The sequence below is a fragment of the Aptenodytes forsteri genome, unplaced genomic scaffold (assembly GCF_000699145.1).
Source record: "Aptenodytes forsteri isolate BGI_AS27 unplaced genomic scaffold, ASM69914v1 Scaffold108, whole genome shotgun sequence".
NCBI classification, from domain to species: Eukaryota; Metazoa; Chordata; class Aves; order Sphenisciformes; family Spheniscidae; genus Aptenodytes; species Aptenodytes forsteri.
Window position 1 is genome coordinate 2,255,343 of NW_008794448.1, and position 21,056 is coordinate 2,276,398.

Genomic DNA, 21,056 nt, shown 5'->3' on the forward strand with positions numbered 1-21,056 from the left:
CCAGGTTGGATGAGGCTTTGAGCAACCTGATCTAGTGGAAGGTATCCCTGTCCATGGCAGGGGGTTTGGAACTAGATGATCTTTAAAGGTCCCTTCCAATCCAAACCATTCTATGATTCTATGAAGTCTACTGAATCTTTATAGTCTGAAGAACTCATATCCCGTATTTAAAAAAAAAAAAAATCCTCCATTTAAGCCAGTATTTTCAGATCTGTATTCTTAAGCACTTCAAGGTAAAACTTTTTAAGTAAAAATTATGCACTTTTTTTTTTTTGTTGATCAGCATTTCTGAAGTAAAAGTAGTCATTTTCACTAGAAGAATGTGAATTTAAAAATCTGTGTTCAGACATTCAGTTTTGCAGATTTTGAATACAATGTCTGGGACCATGATTAATGAACAGAAGTTAAAGACTCATGAGAGGTTATTTATGTACTGCTGAAAAAGCTGAAATGAAACTGGCTCCAATGAAAACATTAATTGGAAGTTCTATATGTGAAAGTTTTACTCTAGATTTTCAAGGAAGACATTCTAAAACCTTTGTCCATGCTTCGATAGCTAAGCATTTCATAGAATCAAAGAATCATTCAGGTTGGAAGGGATCTCAGAAGGCCAAACAGTGCGAACTCCTGCTTAAAGCAGAGTTAATTACAAGATCACACATCTTTCCTTCTATATAATGCACAGTTCTGCAGTGGCCTTCTCTGATTCCATGTGCTTCCTGGACAGGCTGCTACAACACCTGCTACCTGTAAAACAACTGAAAGCTGGAAGGAAAATTCAACTAGCATACAAAGAAGCAGCAACAGTTTCTGAAGAAGGTGATGTGATAAGACCATATTATGCAGGCTTTTCCATTGTTCATAGGAGCTGCTATTAATTTAGAGGTGAAATTTAAAGCTTTGTATGCTAATTACAAAGCTGAAACAGCTCAGGCTCCTGATCACTTTATGAAAACTGTATTCTCTTCCCCTGGGTTACAATATGGTCTGAAAGAGTTGGTGTGACACTTCAACTAATAAAGAGAGAAAAGGGAGGTTAGATGCTCATAGCAGTTTCTAGGAAGTAAAAGGGCACAGGAACCAGATGGTTATTGTGGAATGATACCTAGAAACAGCAGATGGCTGACATCTATGAAGAGATTGCCTATGTTACGTAGAGATAAAATATGCAAACATTTGTCAATTAAATATCTATCAGACCTGCTTGGAGGAGAGAACTACCTGGTATCTACTGGTAAGTCCATAGGATTAGGAGATGTGGAAAAATGCAGTGGAGAAGGCTCAAAAGGAACCAGATAGACTTATTTGCAATCTTCTGAAGCTGAAAAAGCTGAAGTTAGAGAGACCAGAATGTTTGGATAGTGACTTCCATTAGTAAGGAGAAATGCCAGGCCAGACTCAGCCTCCGTGTATACCCATGCCTTTCCTAAAGACAGAAAGTGCTGAAACTCAAGCAGTCAGCAAAGGGTCTACCTACTGACTTTCTTCATTGAAACTGTAGCCAGAAGATACTTCCTTTCTTAGCTTGCTTCTCTGAGGGGAGCGTCGGTAAAGCAGCCCAGGACAAAGAAATGACAATAGAAAAATGAGAGCTGCATGCTCATATAGACACGGGTGGCACTGCAAGGCTTCAACTACAGGTATCTTCATTCATGGGGAGAAAACCACCTTTGCTTTTTGGTAGAAACAGCTAGAAAACCAACAGAAATATCTTCAAAGTTCCTAATGAAAGTAAAATTTATTACTTCAAATCAACTCTCGATCTCAAATGCTAAGTCTGCTTTCTTCAATCTGCAACATAATAGTTTGGGTGCCAAAGTTCTTGGGTAATACTCTAAGACGGGAAGAAAGATGTAAAAGTTTGTGTAAAAGAAAAATTTGTAATTCAAAAGGATTATTTTTTGCCAAGTTCAAAATGGCTTGTAGTATATATTATCCTGATCATTTTGATAAAATTGTGACCTGTCTGCTATAAAAGAAAAAGCAACACTGAAGTTCTAGATCACGATTACCTGTTATAAAATACTATCCTTTTAATTTCTTAAATAGAGATATTGTATCTTTCATTAAGATACAGGATATTCTGACATTGGAGGATAGATTACTTCTCTACAAACTATCTAAGAACTAAGCTTAAAATTTTTCATTTCTTGGTAAAAGTAATGGATTTTAGATTTATTGAGTCAATATTTATAGCGTATGAATTTATCATGAATAGATGTTGCTTCATTAAAAGAAAAGTTAAACAATTCATTGTGGTTAAAACTGCTCAACATATGCGCATGCATATCTCCAAATATTTGCATTCACATTATTATGCACCTTTATGTATATAGGTAATATATTTAAATTTTAAGATGCAGAGCCAGTCAATAAATCACAGTCTTATAAGTTATACATTGTATTTAGTCTGTGTCTTAACTTCACTAGCAGCAGCTCTGTTCACTAATCTATCCCTCCAGAATTTAATTTCACATTCCAAACATGGAATTGTGTTTAAAAAAAAACAACAAACCCCAGACCAACCAACCAAACTAAAAAAAAAACAAACCAAAAACAAATTGAAAAAAAAAACCCAAAACCCTCACCAACTTTACAAGTAAGTTTTCCAGAGAAATATTGGGGACAAGCTATATCAACTTCAGATACAAGACAGGAAGTATTTAGGTATGTCACTAAACAGCTCTGTAATCTAGTTTCTCAGGATCTTACTGACTTACCTAAAAATGAGCTTCATTTCATTGCAAAGGGGAAAAAGACTTTTCATTGTAATAGAGAACACTCATTTCCCATTGGGTTAAGAAGTATTGGCATAAAATCTAACATTTTACGAGCATAAAAGCCATCCAAAATACAGATCTCTTCAGCTTTTTCTCTCTATCTCAGGCATAATAATTTTCATGTCTAATAGTTGAGAAACTAATCCTATAACATTGGGGGTTTTCTTTTTATTATTTTCTTATAAATTATCTAGAGTATTTTTTATGTAAAAGTATTGCATATACAGAAAAAAAATATAGTAGTAAATATTATAGATCATAAACAATGGCTTATTCACAGTTTCATCTATCTAAAGCAGTCTGATTGTTCCAAACTCATCCTGTTCAAACACGTCTTCATATAAGCTTTCTGTGTATGTCACTATATACAAAGTAAAGTAATTGCATACAGTTACCAAATTACTTTATAGGACACTGAATCTTGCTAGCGTAGAGGGACGAAACAATCTTTTCCCATATAGGACAGGTGAGAAACTAAAATCTATCCTATATAGGATAGAGAGACAAGACAAAATTTTACTAATGTTCACTCATTTCTTTCTTCATCTTTTTCTTATTCAATACAATGGAAAATAATTTAAAATCCTGTATGACACACATTTCACATTCTCCTTACAGGGCAATTTTTTTAAATTAAAATTGTTCTGGAAAATGTAATGAACTAAGGAATACTAGACCAATAATACCTTGCAAATATATTTTGCATTGCCCATAGATTTTGAAAGAAGTCAGAGTAAAACAGGCAAAAAGATGCCAAAAATAACGTAAAATGAAATTGTAGAAAACATCCCAAGTAAATTATCTTTATATTTTCAAGTTCTTACAGGTAAGATTTTAAAGTATCTAATATAGGGTCTAAAAAAAACAATTAACATTTTTGGTTTTATTTTATATACATGAAAGTACGAAACATTCAGTTAATCTGTGATTTTCAGTAATGCTAAAGATTTACAAAGAGGTTGATCATTTAAGATTAAAATTCAGTGATCTTTAACTAAAACCTAGAAGTGTATTATCACCTTACACAGTAAGGGAAAGTTTATGAAAGAAACACATTAGAGTATGACACTGAAACTTATAAAACACTGTCTAAAAGAACTGCTGAGAAACATGGAACACACAAGTATAAGGAAAAAGAGGACCAGCAAATTACTAAAGGGTAAAATAACATTTTCTTAAAGAACATGTTATGTTGACCCCTTGCAGCCTTAAAGTTTTAAGACTTCTAAGGAGCTGCTGTGACTCTCTATTCCCAACCAGAAACTCACTTGTTTGATGCGGTCTGGATTAACAGTGGTCTGAGGCTGTAGAATGCTGACAGGCTCTGTCTTGGCCACATTTTGAGGCATTTCTCGAATCTTCTCTGCAATGAAGCCATGAACTGCATTTAGTGCTTCAACTGTTCCCTGGATCAGACACACCCGCTCTGTAGTACCTGCAAATACCAAAAGTTGATATGAATAAAGTGGATCCTTCAAGATTCCACAAACTCCTTCAATTATGGCATATAGATGCATCAAAAGCAACCTTGCAAAACCAGCTGGTAATACCTCCATAAACATACAAACGAAAGGAGAGATTTCCAAAAGATAACATACTGATGATCGGAAGATGTTTTAAACAACTATTTGTGTAGATCCTACAAATACATAACTTGCCCAGCCAATCTGGATAATGTAAGTTAGAAGGGGGGGAAAAAAAAAAACCCAAAACAAACCCAAAACCCATTAGGTTTTGTTGGAAATATTAGCAAATACGGTGTGTGCGTGCAGAATACGTCTTTTAAATGATTTTGGCCTAGTTCTAGATTATTCTGAAATATTGTACAACTTTTAGGCAACACAAGGTTGAACATAATAGCCAGTATTATAGAGGCACTTGGAATAAGCTTTTGTAATGAACACCTGAACTGCAAATACATTCATTCAGTGTAGACGTTATTATATCATTTCTTAAAACAGCTGCAAGTTGTTATGGCAAGACCTTTTAAGGCCAACTGATCTCATGTATTTGAGTATCCACTTTGTCTTTTATAACATTCCTACCTTACAACATCCCTGCAGTAACTGCAATTATTTACTGAATACACGGAGTTTAAGCTGTCTTCAATGTGATTTAGCAGTTGGAAATTAGGAAAGCTTGTACCAAATAAATAGTCAATACCCCATGAATTACATTTCAAGAACTTCTGTTTAGAGTTATGCTGAATACCGTTCATGCAGGATATCTAGACCCCACGTGACTACCTTCTAAGCATCCATGTTCTAAGGTCATGAGAAAATACTATACACTTGTCAAATAGGTCTGATAGGTGAAATACATATTTATTCTATGTGTAAGAATACTAGGCCTTTGGTCGCAATGAAGCAGAGGAGGGGACACTTTCCCACCATACTCATCTGAAAAGATAGGACAGATGCTTAAGAAAAACAGTCCTTGAACATATTCCTCATTCCCAAACTCTGCTGTGAAGTATAATCCTCCGTTTCTTGTCATTTCAGTTTTGCCTGGTTTTCAGTTCTAATCGTTCTATTCTGCTCTGTATCATTTTGCTTAATTCTCCTCTCCAGTCTGAAGCACTTGTATTGGCTGTCACTCCCTCTCCCTTATATCACCATTACTTCCTCTCACCTTTAATTTCATTGACTTTTATAATGACTTGCCTATCCCTGTAGCCTGGAGAAAGACAGTCTGATGTGCCATGTTTGTCTCGTCTTTTGTATACCACCTCATAGAATTTGCAATTCTATGCAGATTACTAACAAACATTAAATAACTACCATAGCTTTAGTTATAATTCTCTAGAAAGGCTTAGACAAAGCCTACATTGCCACATAACCCTTTTCCAAACTGAAATTGTGCTGTTTGTGTTACAAAAAACACACCAGTCCTTATTTCTTTGATTTCTTAATTTAAAACATCTACAGGATGGCCAAAGATGGATGCAGGATTGTGGAAAAATATTTCATTTATTTTTTGTGACTAGGGTGATTTTAGATGATTTTGTACGGCTTTACTGTATAGCAAAAAAGCTTTTTTTAGATACTGGGTTACAGCTTGATACATCCTCACTAGACAAAGAATATAAAAACCCAGTATCAATCCTAAGGATACAAGTATGACAATGCACTGAAACAATGCACATTCTGTATTCCATGTATCAAACCACTTAAATGGGTTCCACAAAATCAGTTTTGACTTGAAAAACAGGACCTAACAGGAGTTGGAAAAATGAAACTTAAAAGGGAGTATTGTAGTTTCTACTTTTGTTCTGCAGAAATAACAAAACAAGACAACCTAGATGTCCAAGTAAAATTCCTTTGAAATTTCATGCAGTCCATACTTCCACAAACACATTCTGTGCATTTCCAAGATACTCAAATTAATTATTTTTCATCACCATGGTTTTACCTTCAAATACCAGTAGAACAGTTCTACTAACAGAAGAAAACGATAACATGAGCTATCATGATATTAGTGTATTCCTGAAAACACAGTAATACTGCCATGCGAAGATATGCCAATTACACATCTCTATTCGATGCCAGTGCATGTTTTGCTTCAAGATTACAGGAGGGGAAGCAAAATAACAAATTTGAGCCATGGTATTACCACAAAAATAAATATATTTTTTGTCATTGACGTATTCCTAGTAAATATTATTGACATGATCACATATGAATCTTTTCTGATGAAAAATTCATTCACTCTACCCAAATAAATGAAAATTACAATGTAATGAGGTGGTAAATACTAAGAAGTTTGCAACGATTTCTGAAGTTCACAACATGTTAGTTGGCCTCATTATCATCGTACAGGCTGCACAGAATCACAGGCAATACATAGGTTAGAGAAATGTACCAGGGAGGTAAGTAACCTCCTCCCTAAAATCCCCTTCCTATCGATTTTATGTCTTTAGTAATATCTACTGTTACCAACTCATCTTAAGATATGCTCCTTACAACGCTGCTACATAGTCTTGAACAGAGAACAGTACACTAATCTTAGTCATCTGCCAAAAAAAAAATTTTTATTAGTAAATGCTTCTCCTCTGCTTCTGTGGATGATCTCTAAAGATGAAATATTTCATTACCTAAAATGAAACAGCACACTAAGAGCCCTGCCTGCTCATTAACTTAATGTGTGCATGTACACTTAAAATCTTTCAAAGAGTTTTTTCTTAAGAAACAGTATCAGGCAATAAGGAAATTCAACTTTGTGGAAGATGCTCTACAGCAAAACTGACAGAATGAGAAACAAACATTTTTTTCTCTATTAAAATGTTATTTAAAAATAACTACAATTAGGATTAAAACATGTCAATCAGTATTTCAAAAGCTGTCAGGTTAATAATCCTTGAGATAAAATATAAAGATAAAATGATTACACTTAACAGCAAGTTATGCAAGTATCACAATCAAATGCATATTTGTTAAGAGCAAGATTTTTAGAACATTTATGTGACCTGTTATAGTGTCTTTCCAACAAATCAACTTCAAAATACAGCTAATTCTTTTTTCCCAAAACACTCCATCAAAACAGGGAGTTTAAATGACATAAGTGGAAGTCACCACAGAAAATGAAACTTCGTTCCTAGACAAAGCTTTCTTAATGCTTTTTCTTCCTGCTTGGCTTCCTCCCCTTTTGCAAACAACTCCTGTGGTTTCTGTGTAAAGCAATCCAGCTCTAAGAAAATGCTCTGGGGAGTCTTTACGCTGCAGTATTAATTGTCTCCTAAATGATGAGATGTGATGTGGATTGATCAATGCAGCTAATGCAAGTGTTCTCTAGGTCAGCAGACAATACACTGAAACAAAACACAGATCAGGTTACGTCCAAGCTACTGGAGCCTACTACGGAAAGCACTTAACAGGGATGACTACTGTCAAAACATTTGAAAGGAAAACAGTCGATGCTAAACAGGAATTTCATTAGACTTGACACTAAGCGACTAAAGGGTATTCTACAATCTGTGTTATTTTAGAAGGTGCAATATAATAAAAATATACTTTATGTCATACTACGGACCAAACACACTACATTTTAATATGTATAAATCAGGATGCAGTAAATGGAAATCACTGTTCCATGAAGAAATACAATTATGCAAAAGCACATTTCACGTAGAATAGGATACAGCTTTAAAGTGCATCACAATAGTAGCACATTTTCTTTGAGAGTTACGTCAACAAAGAAAAAGTTAAAAAAAAGTGTGGAGAAATTGTACACATGTACAGTTGGGAACTGCTTTAGTCTTCTGAAGTGATGTTGTTGTATTCCTTCACACAACTCTAATAGCTTTTCACTCAGATAACAGAGTACAACAATTTACAAGAGTCACACAAAAGGAAAACTGCCAGCTATATGACCAACCTGTATAACAAAAAAAAGCCTATGCATCACTAAAGTTGGTGAAATTTCTGTCATTCTAAAAGCTTTTAGGCTCCATTAGTGTCTAAAGTAAACTGTCAGATTATTTATCATTTTCAGTTTTTTAACAGTTGCATTCACTCCTTTTTTCACGTTTCTGTGAACAAAAACTCAGCCATCTATATACATACTTTTTGTCATATGAATTTCAAAATATGTATTTAAAATACTGATCTCATTTTTTAAATAGCTGACTTAGAGAAAGCCAAATTACCAAATAATCAATGCCTTTTTTTTTTTGTGCAAACATAGCCAATATAAAATTACTCTATTTTTTAAATTATTTACAATTCCAATCGGAGTTAGGATTATGTATTGTACATTGTCTTGTACATATGAAGAGATAAAACTTATACAAGAGAAGAATAATTCTGCCACAGAAAATGACCACATGTAGAGTAGGTGGTCATCACCCCAGTACATTAAAAAAAAACAGAGAAATTATTTTTATGTATGTTCAATAATACTAAAGTCCATGACAGAAGTTTGCACGTGGTTGCAAAACAGGAAAACCACTATCTAAATACATGCTGCTGCTGCTGCTGCTACAATCATTTCACGTTTACTTTTCCTAAGGAACCCAAGCAAATTACTCAGTATTTGTATGTACTCTACTTTTCAGCAAGTAAAATGTGGTTTATTTCTTTTTATATCAGAATTAAAATTCAATTTGCACATGTATGTTTCAACTTTTTCTTATCAAATAATAGAGGCAGAATGTAATTGCACAAAAAAGTCTGCCTGTACTGCTCATCAAAAATAGATTTTTAAAACTAATGGAGAAAAAAAATTAATCAGTTTTTGTTTTGTTTTGTTTAGCTTTTAGAGGGAAATTTTTGGGCCTAGTTTTTTAATATGAAAACAAATATGGCATGGGAAGTGGTAGAGTCACCATCCCTGGGGGTATTTAAAAGATGTGTAGATGTGGTGTTTAGGGACATGGTTAGTGGTGGACTTGGCAGTGCTAGGTTAATGGTTGGACTCGATGATTTTAAAGGTCCTTTCCAACCTAAACAATTCTATGATTCTACGATATAAGATACTCTTTTTCTCTGCAGTTCTATGGGGGAGGGAAAGATGAAACCATTAGCAGCCATCAGGCAATTTAAAAGTAAGTAAATAAAAACCTGTTCTGAAATCTAATAAGTTAGTTAGGTCTAAAAGCTAAACAGCTTGCAATAGCTTTATTTTAATCATTCATTTTTCCTTCCTCCTCCTTTAACCACGTAAAACTTTACTTCTGGCAAATATCCTTGGCAACCACATCGCACTAATTTTATCAAGAATTCAAAACAACAGACTACAAGCTTTTTCTCCGAGAAGGTTGTTATTTACTTATTAGACAACCAATACAACTTTTAAAACAACCATTAGAATAAATGCTAGAAGATGCAACAGGATAAAGGATGATGATGCTTTCAGTGTTTTTATTTCTATATCTAACAGGCATACATCTATATATGATTACCATTAAACTTTTCATTGTTTGCTTAAAGACTCTGATTCAATGTGTAAAAGTTCTACTGTATTCACAGAAACACTCACGAAATGTTATATGCACTTCTGTATTTTATGAACCTTAGTTGAAATGTTTTGGGGAACGCACTGTACCCTTCAGAAAGGACTGTCTGGCATTTATATGACTCTACATACTTTTCATTGGACTTTTACATCAATCTTAAAGAGCATTTGAAAACCTAAAAAGCACAATGCATTACCAGCCCAGGGTAATCCCAATACATCCACTAATTAAATCTCCTTATATTTTTCCAGTGTACCATGCCATTTTCTTTGACACTGAAAGGGAAAACCTGACAGAGGAGCCAAAGCTAAAACCTTAACTAAATGAAAGGCTACACTACAATCTCTCATCAGCTGATTTGCATTAAGCTTTTTATTTGACAACTCACAGTACAGCAGTCTACTAACCCTAACGTCCCATATGTTTATTTGTGTGACCCACGATCAAACGGCCTGTGGAGTGGGATTCTACACAACACCGCCAGTGACCGCTTCAACCTAAAACTGATCTTGCAAAAGCTCTTGGTAAAACAGGACTGCGCTTTGACACCATTCCCGAGCAATGTAAACATTTTCAATAATGCGCTTAACGTGCAAATCAGATAAACTCTTCCTTGCATATAACATTTCCTCTCTACACTTGCATAAAACCTCAGCAAATGAGAGTCAGACAATAAAAATGTGTTTTATTCAAATGCATTGGCAGTATTTCACACCACCTTAAACAGATGTGAAAAACCTTTGTCATATAAATGACAGAATGTACACAGCCTTAAATGCAACACAAGAACATTCCACATATGTGCAAAGTGTCATAGAAATCTCAACAAGACAGTTTTCTACTTTGGTCCTTATCTCCCTCCTGTCCTTTTACCTTTGTTTCTTGAGAGAGAATTAATTGGTCTTAATATAGAACCTGTTCCCATATTCATCACAGACAGAAAGATGTCTCTCTCTCAAAGCAAAGATTGATGATCTAATAGACTTCCCAAACTGAAAGGGGAAACATGGGCTGGTAGCAATTCTAAAGCATTGATGTGCTGCATTTGTTTTCACCCAGACAAAATAATTTTGGAACTGTTTGTACAGAACACTTACACAAATAGGGAGTAAAACTTAACTTTCTCGGACTAAAATTTAAAAAACCAATTTTAACAGCAATTAAAATAGCTGAAAAAAAGAAAAAAAAATCTAACTGAAGGGAATCTATCAAATTGAAAGGAAGTAAATAATGCCCTCTAAGAATCTTCTTGATATCTCTGACATAAAACCAGGGCATCCTTAACTTTGATTTTAAATTTCAAGATTACTGATTGGATGCATTTAGCTTAACTAAAGCTCTATTCTTCTTTCAGAGAGAAATAAACTGTTCCCTTTACAGTTTCATCTGCAATTACTCCTCCTGAAATTCTAACTATTAATGTTTTCTGCAGCTACATTATACGTTACGTGAGTCAAGCATTTAATAAAAGTAGAAAGTCAGAATAAGTGGTCTATTTCTTGAAACACATTAACAGTTGTGACGACTACCAAGCACATGCACCCACGCACGTGACTTGCTGAAATCTGCAAAAATACATGTTAGAACTTGGGGTCCTCTAACATCAGTCCTCTAATATTTTCTTAACAGAAAACTTAACTCTCGGACTAAAAGTTAAAATACCAATTTTAACAGCAATTAAAATAGCTGAAAAAAAGAAAAAAAAAATCTAACTGAAGGGAATCTATCAAATTGAAAGGAAGTAAATAATGCCCTCTAAGAATCTTCTTGATATCTCTGACATAAAACCAGGGCATCCTTAACTTTGATTTTAAATTTCAAGATTACTGATTGGATGCATTTAGCTTAACTAAAGCTCTATTCTTCTTTCAGAGAGAAATAAACTGTTCCCTTTACAGTTTCATCTGCAATTACTCCTCCTGAAATTCAAATTGAAAGGAAGTAAATAATGCCCTCTAAGAATCTTCTTGATATCTCTGACATAAAACCAGGGCATCCTTAACTTTGATTTTAAATTTCAAGATTACTGATTGGATGCATTTAGCTTAACTAAAGCTCTATTCTTCTTTCAGAGAGAAATAAACTGTTCCCTTTACAGTTTCATCTGCAATTACTCCTCCTGAAATTCTAACTATTAATGTTTTCTGCAGCTACATTATACGTTACGTGAGTCAAGCATTTAATAAAAGTAGAAAGTCAGAATAAGTGGTCTATTTCTTGAAACACATTAACAGTTGTGATGACTACCAAGCACATGCACCCACGCACGTGACTTGCTGAAATCTGCAAAAATACATGTTAGAACTTGGGGTCCTCTAACATCAGTCCTCTAATATTTTCTTAACAGGTATTCACAGGAAGCCTTACTAGCCTTAGCAGAAGAAACTGACTGCTGAACTCATACTGAAAACACGTCTTTTAGGTGTGGCATATGGATAGCCATGCACATATATGTGCATATACATATTCATACCCACTTATATACCAATTTGTTTTACTTTTATTGAATATGTGACCCCTTCACTAGAATTCAGATATTGAAATGAATCAAGTTTAAATATTCTGTAAAATGTACGAACTGTATGAGTTCTCAGAGTTATATGAAAACTTCAAGTTTACAGTCCATTGTGCTCTGGTCACAAGAGTGAATTACATGAATCCAGGTTTAACATAGTTATGAGTCTGAAGAAACGGATTATTCTCATGTGAGAGAGAAACCTAGGAAATTAAAAAGATTTAAATAAAAGGAAAAAACCCCAAACCTCTTAATTATGAAAGGCTTAGAAGAGATGATGAGTCATCTTACAAAGCAAACAATCCATTGAATATAAACCGTTTTGTTGGATATCAGCTAAGGATTTGATGATGATTTCCCCAAAATTAAATTACATAAAGAGAGATGAGGAATTACTATTATTATACTGTTACGTGTAAGACAAGAAATAAGGATTATAACTACTTTTCTTTGTTTAAGAGTTGTTTGTAAAAAACCTGTAGATTCTACTGCAAAAGCTGGTAAGTTTCCCCCAAACCAAAGGTCAGAGATTTTGTCTTGCTATGGTTTTATGACAGACTCTTACTTAGATGAGAAACACTCAGAGAGAAATTGTGGGTGCAAATCAATGACAAAGGGCTGCAATGAAAGTGAGCACAGCCTAATTATGCTTTGGGAAAGCATGTTTCTGGAAAATAAAAGCTCTAGAACTAAGAAAGACCTCAAACCATGGACAGAAGCACTATGTTTTTATTCCATTTGTTTGGGGAAATGGTTGTCTTAATATATTATTTGTAAAACGATCTATAACAAATGAACTACTTAAACAAACAAAATCAAAACCCACCTGATTCCATCATAACATTTACATCTAACTGTAAAAGCAGTTAGAAAGGGATCAAGAAGAATTTTCACATTTTGCTGCCGTTAAATTTTATGTCAGAGAAGAACTTCCCCAAAATAGTATTTGGGGAAACAATCCCCTATTAATTTCCCTTCTACCTCCCAAATTGTTTGGTAAATAGGCTGAACTGTCATCATCTCATCTTCAGTTTCCCTAAAGTTGGAAGTGAACACATTTCCTATAGGTGTCTGTCCTCAAGAACAAAATAATGAAAAAAACCAATGGGAATACAAAATATAGAATTTAAACAAAGTACAAAATATTTAAATTTATTCATTGCTATTTAAATTTTTCATCTATTAAAAAAATCAGAGGAGTTAGGGTCCCCAAATTATGTGATGTTCTCTGCTAACACTATGGTGCTTATAAATCTTTTCTAATATTGTAATATAATAATTCGCTTATTCATATATTTTTAAGATTACCAAGGTGCCTGAAATGTTGCACACAGTTACTATTTTTCCCGTATCAATGAACAGCAAGCATCTAAATAAATAAACATGTTAATAAAAATCCAATACCTAAGTTTGATGAAAATGTGAAGGTCTCTGAGAAGCAAAAGCTTTCAAAATCATTAAAAAACAGGCACACACAATACAACCGCAAGACCAAATCTGTTGGAGAAAACAAGAGCCGACCTTATTTTTGGAAGGGGACCACAGAATAGAAAGAAAAAAATTACACGTGTTTTTCAAGATATCGGGAATGAATTTTCATATCAACAAAAGCACTGAAGAATATTTTTCATGCAAACTAATGTTCAGTTGGCAATTACAGCTTTTATGCTACGCTATAGCAATATGAACCTTTGTTAACAGTGCCTCCTACACATACAATTGCCAAAGGAAAAAACCCACCCATTTAAACTGTAAAATATACTTTGAGAAATCATAGGAACTGATACATTTTATAATTTAGAGTGATAACAGTTCAAATCACCAAGGGAGCTTTTCTCCTTAAAAATATTTCTCAAGTTTCATAGTTTCAAAGCCTGTGAAAGCCTGTGAAAAGCTCTGGAAAATCCTCCTAGATAAGGCCAATTGGCTCAAGAAATCAAATCGCCTAATACGTTCATTACTATGTATCTGTTTGGAGGAAGGAAATACCAAATCTCAGGTAAATGAGCTACATTCAAGGTTTAGATTAGAGATTTTATTAAAATATTTGCAATTATATGGGGTTTTTTTATATACTTGCAAGTAAACATTGACAACGATCATGGAAACATTTTTTAAGAGCATGCTTATTACTGTTGAATGCTTTTTAATTTAAATCATGATCCTGCAAGAAATTACCTTTATCTATAGTGTTCAAGATAAAATGTAGAGAGAGACACTACAGCAACTGTATCATAAGAATTATTCTACATCCCAGTCCCGAAATATAAGTAAATAGTCAAGGATGCATACACCTTATGTTTTCAGACTAGGAAGAATGCTGTCATGTCAAAAACAGGATGAGCTCCCATTTTGATGCAGTCATTATAACACACACATGGAATGGGCACATACAACCACACGTGTGCAAACACAAACATACCTTTTCGTATTTTGCTTCTTCTGTTTTCCCCTCTACTAAATGCTAGTCCAAATCCATGTTCTGCCCATAACAGATTTTAGCTGATGTATGTTTAATTAAATCCATTGCTCTCAGCAGTGGACTTCTAGTCCAGGGTTTATATGGAAAGCAGGTAGGAAGAGTTTGTGACTATCACCCAAGCATTCAATATGCTACAGTTATTTTTGTTTGCCTTCCTAGCTCCTTTCAGACTTCCAGATTTTAACCCTTTTAGAGCACGTCCTGTTGTTTTTTCTATGAATGGCATTTATCTCCACGTAAATTTATCTTTCTAAAATGTATGCATTGAGTCCAAGGTAGCTGTTTAAGAAAGACAGGGAAGTCCATGAACAATGCACCCCATCTACCTTAGGATGGAATCAACCCACAAAGATACGAAGCTCTCACCCTTAACTATACAGCGAGCTTTGAGTATTAGCTTAGATTAGACACTGGGCTCCTCAAAGGCTCCCTATATACACACATATATACACACGACACGATTTTGTTTTCCAGAGACAGATACAACATAAATGTTTAATTACTCTTAATACTAAAGCTATAATAATTACTATTAATGCTATGTAACATTAAAAGCGTTGCCTCGGTATAGTAATAAGGCAGCATGTAAAACAATTTTGATGCAGTAAGAGGTGAACTGAATTGTCAATAAAAAGAGATATTTCCCGCCGAAAGCAAATGCCAGAATCATCTCCACCCACCAGCAGATTTATATAAATTCACAAATATTTTGCCATGTAAAAGTCCACAACAAAAAGGAGTAGAAAATGTTATGTAGGCAGAACAGTTTCTAAATAGAACTTTTTCACAACTTTTTGCACTGGTTGACAGCTGCTCTTTCTCTATTTTTATAGCCATCACACAGCTACATATTCTTTTCTCCTAAGCACTCAAAAATTCCTGCTTCACTGATAGTTGCTGGACTATTTTCATTTTTGTATAAAATCGCCTTTAAAATAGTCAACGTAGATATAATGGCCTTGGCAAGTTCAGTACCAATGAGCTAAGTACCTTGCTGAAATTCATTTTTTGCACGTTCTGTTATAAAAAGTCCACAGAATATTTAAAAAAAAAAAAAAAAGAAAAAGAAAAAGAGAGAGAGTTAGGAACCTTAGCTTTTTCTTTACTTTCTGTACCTTTTCACCATTAGAAAGAGAATCGGATGAAGCAAACAAAAGATCTCCTACCAGTACTATGGCTGGTCCAGACAGGAGCCTTTTCTATGGGCCAGTCATTTTCTGAGTACTTTCAACTCTTCAAAAGAGTAATGCCACAATTCGGTGTTTATACAAATGCTACCACATTTCAATGTCTACATTATTGGGTTTGAGGAACTCTGGGCAGCTAGCTCGTGCAACTTCACTGATCAAGAACAGGGCTGAAAAACAGGTTTTTTTTCCCCTGCTTTGGAAGAGTGGGTCAAGCATTCCTGTTTAGAAACTGAATGGTGTCAGAATTCATCTGGAATGAACGCAATCAAAATGTTAACAGCCAAAACGTCATTATCAGATCCTTAAATCTATGGATATTGCCACTAAAGTCATTGAAACTTCATAGAGAATAAGTCTTCAACATAAATCTAACTGTGAGATAAGAACCTGGACTGAATATACTACTAACCTACTGAATGAAACTATCAGTTTCATTCTCTGCATTTCTGTTCTGTATTAAGGAGATAAATTTAAGCTGAAAAATAAACCACTGCATTGTTCTAGGTAGGCTTAAAAGGCATACTTTTTCTTGCATTACATCAAACTCATAAGACTATTTTAGGACTATCTGTTCTTTTGCCCCCCCCCCCTTTTTTTAAGATGGAAATCCCTTACCTTCTGTTTAAAAACAAAAAAGATGGAAATCCTGTAACTTCTGTTTAAAAACTAAAATAAATACTTTTCTGACAGGTCCTGGTTTAAGATTTTCCATACGTTCTAACACAGAAATCCTTTAACATCCTTATATGTGCTTACTATTTACCTAGCAGACACCTGTTAATCTTCCAGTATATCATATCAGATAGATCTTGATAAGCGAAAAAGAAGAATGATCATTTCTAACATGAATCCATACAAGGTACTGACTCTGATGGAGACTGTCAGGTTATTAAGCAGTTGATAATGAAAAATAATAAAAGATGCCACATTAAAACAGGATGATCAAATCTAATCATACACTAATATTGCGATTAGAAAACTTTCCCTGGAAGGCAGAGTAAACATTCACACTTTGCAAAGAGAATTTTACAACAATGTGAATTAAAGTTATGTGTGCCCACATGCACAAGCAACCTGTATAAAACATGAAATAAATAAACCCACTTGAAATAAAACTACTATATAAATGCCTAAAGAATAAATCTCCCCCCAAGTTAAACCATAAGCTCAACATCATGCTCAGAAAACCTCTTCAGAAGTCAGTGGGGAGGAAGGAATCTGCATCTCGGATGACTCCAAGGCAGCAGAGTTTTTCCACTGCTACTCTTCCAGAGAGCCTCCCTGTGGGCTGCAATTTTATCGAATCTGCACAAGTTGCTGATGCTCAGATAATCCTCCATGGCCCTGCTGTGCAGTAACATAAGATAAACTTCATAGAATTAAGAACCTCACCAGTTCTTCTCCTGAATAGGCAAGGAGAATAGACAAGTTCACCTCTAAAAATCAGACTCTCTACTGATATGAATACACACAAAATTGTCTCCTTTCTCTGTTTGCCTGAGAGCTTATCTTTATAGGATGGCAGCAGAATTATAAATCAAGAATGTGAACTTTGAGAACAGTACCGATTCTGTACTAACTCCCTGTATGAATTCTGTACCAGGAATGGCCCAGCTCTCCACAATCGTAAGCCTGTTTTCTGCTCCAACACTAAACGAGGGATGCTCACACAGCTTCTCTACTTCAGCAGCAGGGGAGCATTGCAGGTGCATGTGTTGGGGATGGGTAGGAGGAATGGTGCAGTAGCTATTCTGCTGCTCCTTTCTTCCTCTCCAACTGCAGAACTTCTCCCTTGCTGCAGGAAAGGAGCCGGACCCCAGTAATTCTGCTGAGGGAAGAGACAAATACTGACACCATTCCAAACCTCCCATACCACTTGGTACTACGCTTTCCATCACAGGATTTAGAGCCTTAGGGACAGGCACTCCTACAGCAAGATTACACTGGCCAGCAAAAGTTGGATTATTAAAGAGCATTTACACTCCCCAAACCTTATGATCTCTTACCCCCCAAAATAATAGCATCAGAGTGGTGGTAGTCCTCTGATATGCTTAATATTATTGTGGCAAATTCAGATGGTATCATCAACCCAGATAACGTATCATTTTTCACATGCATTAGCAAGCCAAGTTAACCTAAGGCAGGAATGTATGTTAAGGTGAACATAAGTGTGAAAATGCTCCAAAGCATTTATATGCCTGAGGAGGGGACAGCCTAACAGCCCCCTGCCCCTTCTTTTTTTCCCCCAATATAACCTACCATCAATAAAGACAATGTCTTTTTCTTGCCCTCAAAACTTAACTACGTGTGGAATCTTTAAGAATTCATAGTTCGCTATTCACTAGCTATTTGCTCACATTCCTTTTTTGGCAAAATAAAATGTATCTTTGGATTTTGGAGAGAGGACCTACAAAATGCTAATCTGTGGAAAAGGTGCAGTATGATGGCTTGCTAAGGTTAGGAATGTTATTTAAATGCTAACAAGGTGCATTTTCAAGAATACATCTGAAGTGTCAGTAAACAGAGAAAAGACTAGCTAAACAAAGTAAAATTTTCACAAGGTGAAAAGTATTGTATTAAAATAAATTGAATGGGAAGATTAATTTTGAAATTTGTACATCCAAAGCACTGGCAGTTGAAACTTTTAATAAGTCCTAACTATCACTACTTAAGATCAAAGGAGATAAGCTACTTTGAGTATAGGTTGAGATAAATTATGTCTAACAGGGCAATCAACTGGGAACAGCAAAAGTTGAGGAAAAGGCAGGAGGAGAACTGGCACAACTCAAATAATTTACACAGGCAGAATGCCTACTAGTCAGTAATGCATTTTGATCATTTTGACTCAGATGTAGTCAAAATAATCAACCCCAAAAATAAATAAATACTGTTCAACTTTTTCAATCAAAATTTTTTAATCAGAGAATTGATTGCATATAAGCATATCCATGTTTTATGCCTTTTTTGATATAGGTATTTGAAATACGTCTAACATGTTTCTGGGAGCAGGTACATGCAAAGTACATTAAAAAAACAGTGCTCTAAATTGAAACAGATTCAACTACAAACAATTACAAATGAAGAATTGTGTACTACTTTAAGGCAAAACCCTAGCAAGAAGCATTTATTCTAGTCTAGAAATGAAAAATTGCAGTAAATAGTTTCTCATCATGGACAGAAACAGCATAAACAAAGTGAAAACTGTCCACTGATACCTTGTATCGATTCGGACCATGTTTCACAGCTATACACAGTAATAGTCTTTTCTGAAACTTTAATTTGTACCTACTCAGAGCAAGTCACTAACTGAACAAAGCTTCAGTAATAACAGCATATCCTCTGTTTTCACAGCTTAGAGGCTGTAAGGGGACTGTTCCGAATGCTGTTATTGACCGAGTATATCAGAATTAAGTCAGGTTTTAAAATCTACCTGCTTTCCTCCAAATCTAGTTTTAGGTTTCTCTCCGCAAAAACAATAAAACAGCCTGAAATTGCTATTCATTCTGAAATCTATTTTAGCACTAAATAAACAAAGAGAATTTTAAAAGGTGTATAATCACTTAATAACATCCTAGAATGGGAGAAAACAGATGGAGTACAATCCCTATTCTTCGATCATTCATGAGATATTGCTTTATGACAAGGAAATAATTTTTGCCCATTTGAAAAAGAACTTTCCAGCCTAATTAGATTTCTTAATCTTCTCACAGACAACCAATATAAATCCACGGATTTTTTACTCCTGCATGATACAAAATGGCCATTTTTTTTTTTATCCCCACTCCTGAGAAAAACCAAGATCAGAATCACAACAAAAACAACATCAAAAAAATTCAAGTCATTTCGTGAAGGTGGAATTGATAAAGCCTATTTCCCTATAGATTTGCATCTTTGTGTCTAAGGTAAGAAGGTGCAGGCTCTGACTGAAACTTTTCCCAGAGCTGTCGATTTTCTGGGGACAGAAATGCACGTTATGTAGGCATAAGCTGATGCCTTCCTTTAGTGGAGGCCTTCATAGCATCATTCTCCAATCCACAGATGCTTATCTTTACAAAGCATGTAAGAATTTAATTATCTGAGAGATGTTCACCTCTTTGTCAAATGTGGTTCATGTTAACAAAGGGTTCAACATTGTTTCACAGAAACATTAGGTGACGTAACACTAAGGCTGATCAAATAAATAGTCTTGCTCAAAATCTTCTTGAACAGTGATCTATTCAGGAGCAATAGTATATGCATATACTAATAAAAAACCCTAAACTATTATGCATTTGTGTATTTAGGCTTTTTTATGTTTTTGAGAACCTAGGACTAGTACATTTTGAACTCTGCCTTTCAATTAAATGTGTAAACCTTTCTTATAGTCACAAATGGTGCCCTTAGAAACATGTTTATGAAACAAATCAAGTGTCTTTAAAGGGACCCTTGTAACTCTTTCAAATCCATCCTTAAGGCTAGCTTCCGAGTTGAACATTTTGACTAGTAAACTGTATTGGGTTTGTGCGGCAAAATTTTGGTAGCAGGGGGGGCTACAGGGGTGGCTTCTGTGAGAAGCTGCTAGAAGCCTCCCCTATGTCCCATAGAGCCAATGTCAGCCGGCTCCAAGATGGACCCGCTGCTGGCCAAGGCTGAGTCCATCAGTGATGGTGGTAGCGCCTCTGTGATAACATATTTAAGAAGGGGGAAAAACCTGTGCAACGGCAGCCAAAGAAAAAAGTGAGAATATGTGAGAGAAACAACTCTGCAGACACCAAGGTCAGCAGAGAACGGGGAGGAGGTTCTCCAGGCGCCAGAGCAGAGATTCCCCTGCAGCCTGTGGTGAAGACCATGGTGAGGCAGGCTGTCCCCCTGCAGCCCATGGAGCTCCACGGTGGAGCAGATATCCACCTGCAGCCCCACCTGCAGCCCATGGAGGACCCCATGCCAGAGCAGGTGGATGAGCCCAAAGGAGGCTGTGACCCCGTGGGAAGCCCCGTGCTGGGCAGGCTCCTGGCAAGACCTGTGGCCCCGTGGAGAGAGGAGCCCACGCTGGAGCAGGCTCCTGGCGTGGCAGGACCTGTGACCCCGTGGAGACAGGAGCCCACACTGGAGCAGGTTTGCTGGCAGGACTTGTGACCCCGTGGGGACCCATGCTGTA

General features: G+C 35.5%; 1 protein-coding gene across 1 annotated transcript in view; it reads right to left on the minus strand.

The window, feature by feature from the left end:
- The window catches only part of NOVA1 (NOVA alternative splicing regulator 1), a 156,549-nt gene that overhangs the window by 34,863 nt on the left and 100,630 nt on the right, over nucleotides 1-21,056 (minus strand). Inside the window, exon 3 of the mRNA XM_009290392.1 lies at nucleotides 4,049-4,215. Coding sequence (XP_009288667.1) covers nucleotides 4,049-4,215 — 167 coding nt within the window. The remainder of the gene's footprint in view (nucleotides 1-4,048; nucleotides 4,216-21,056) is intronic.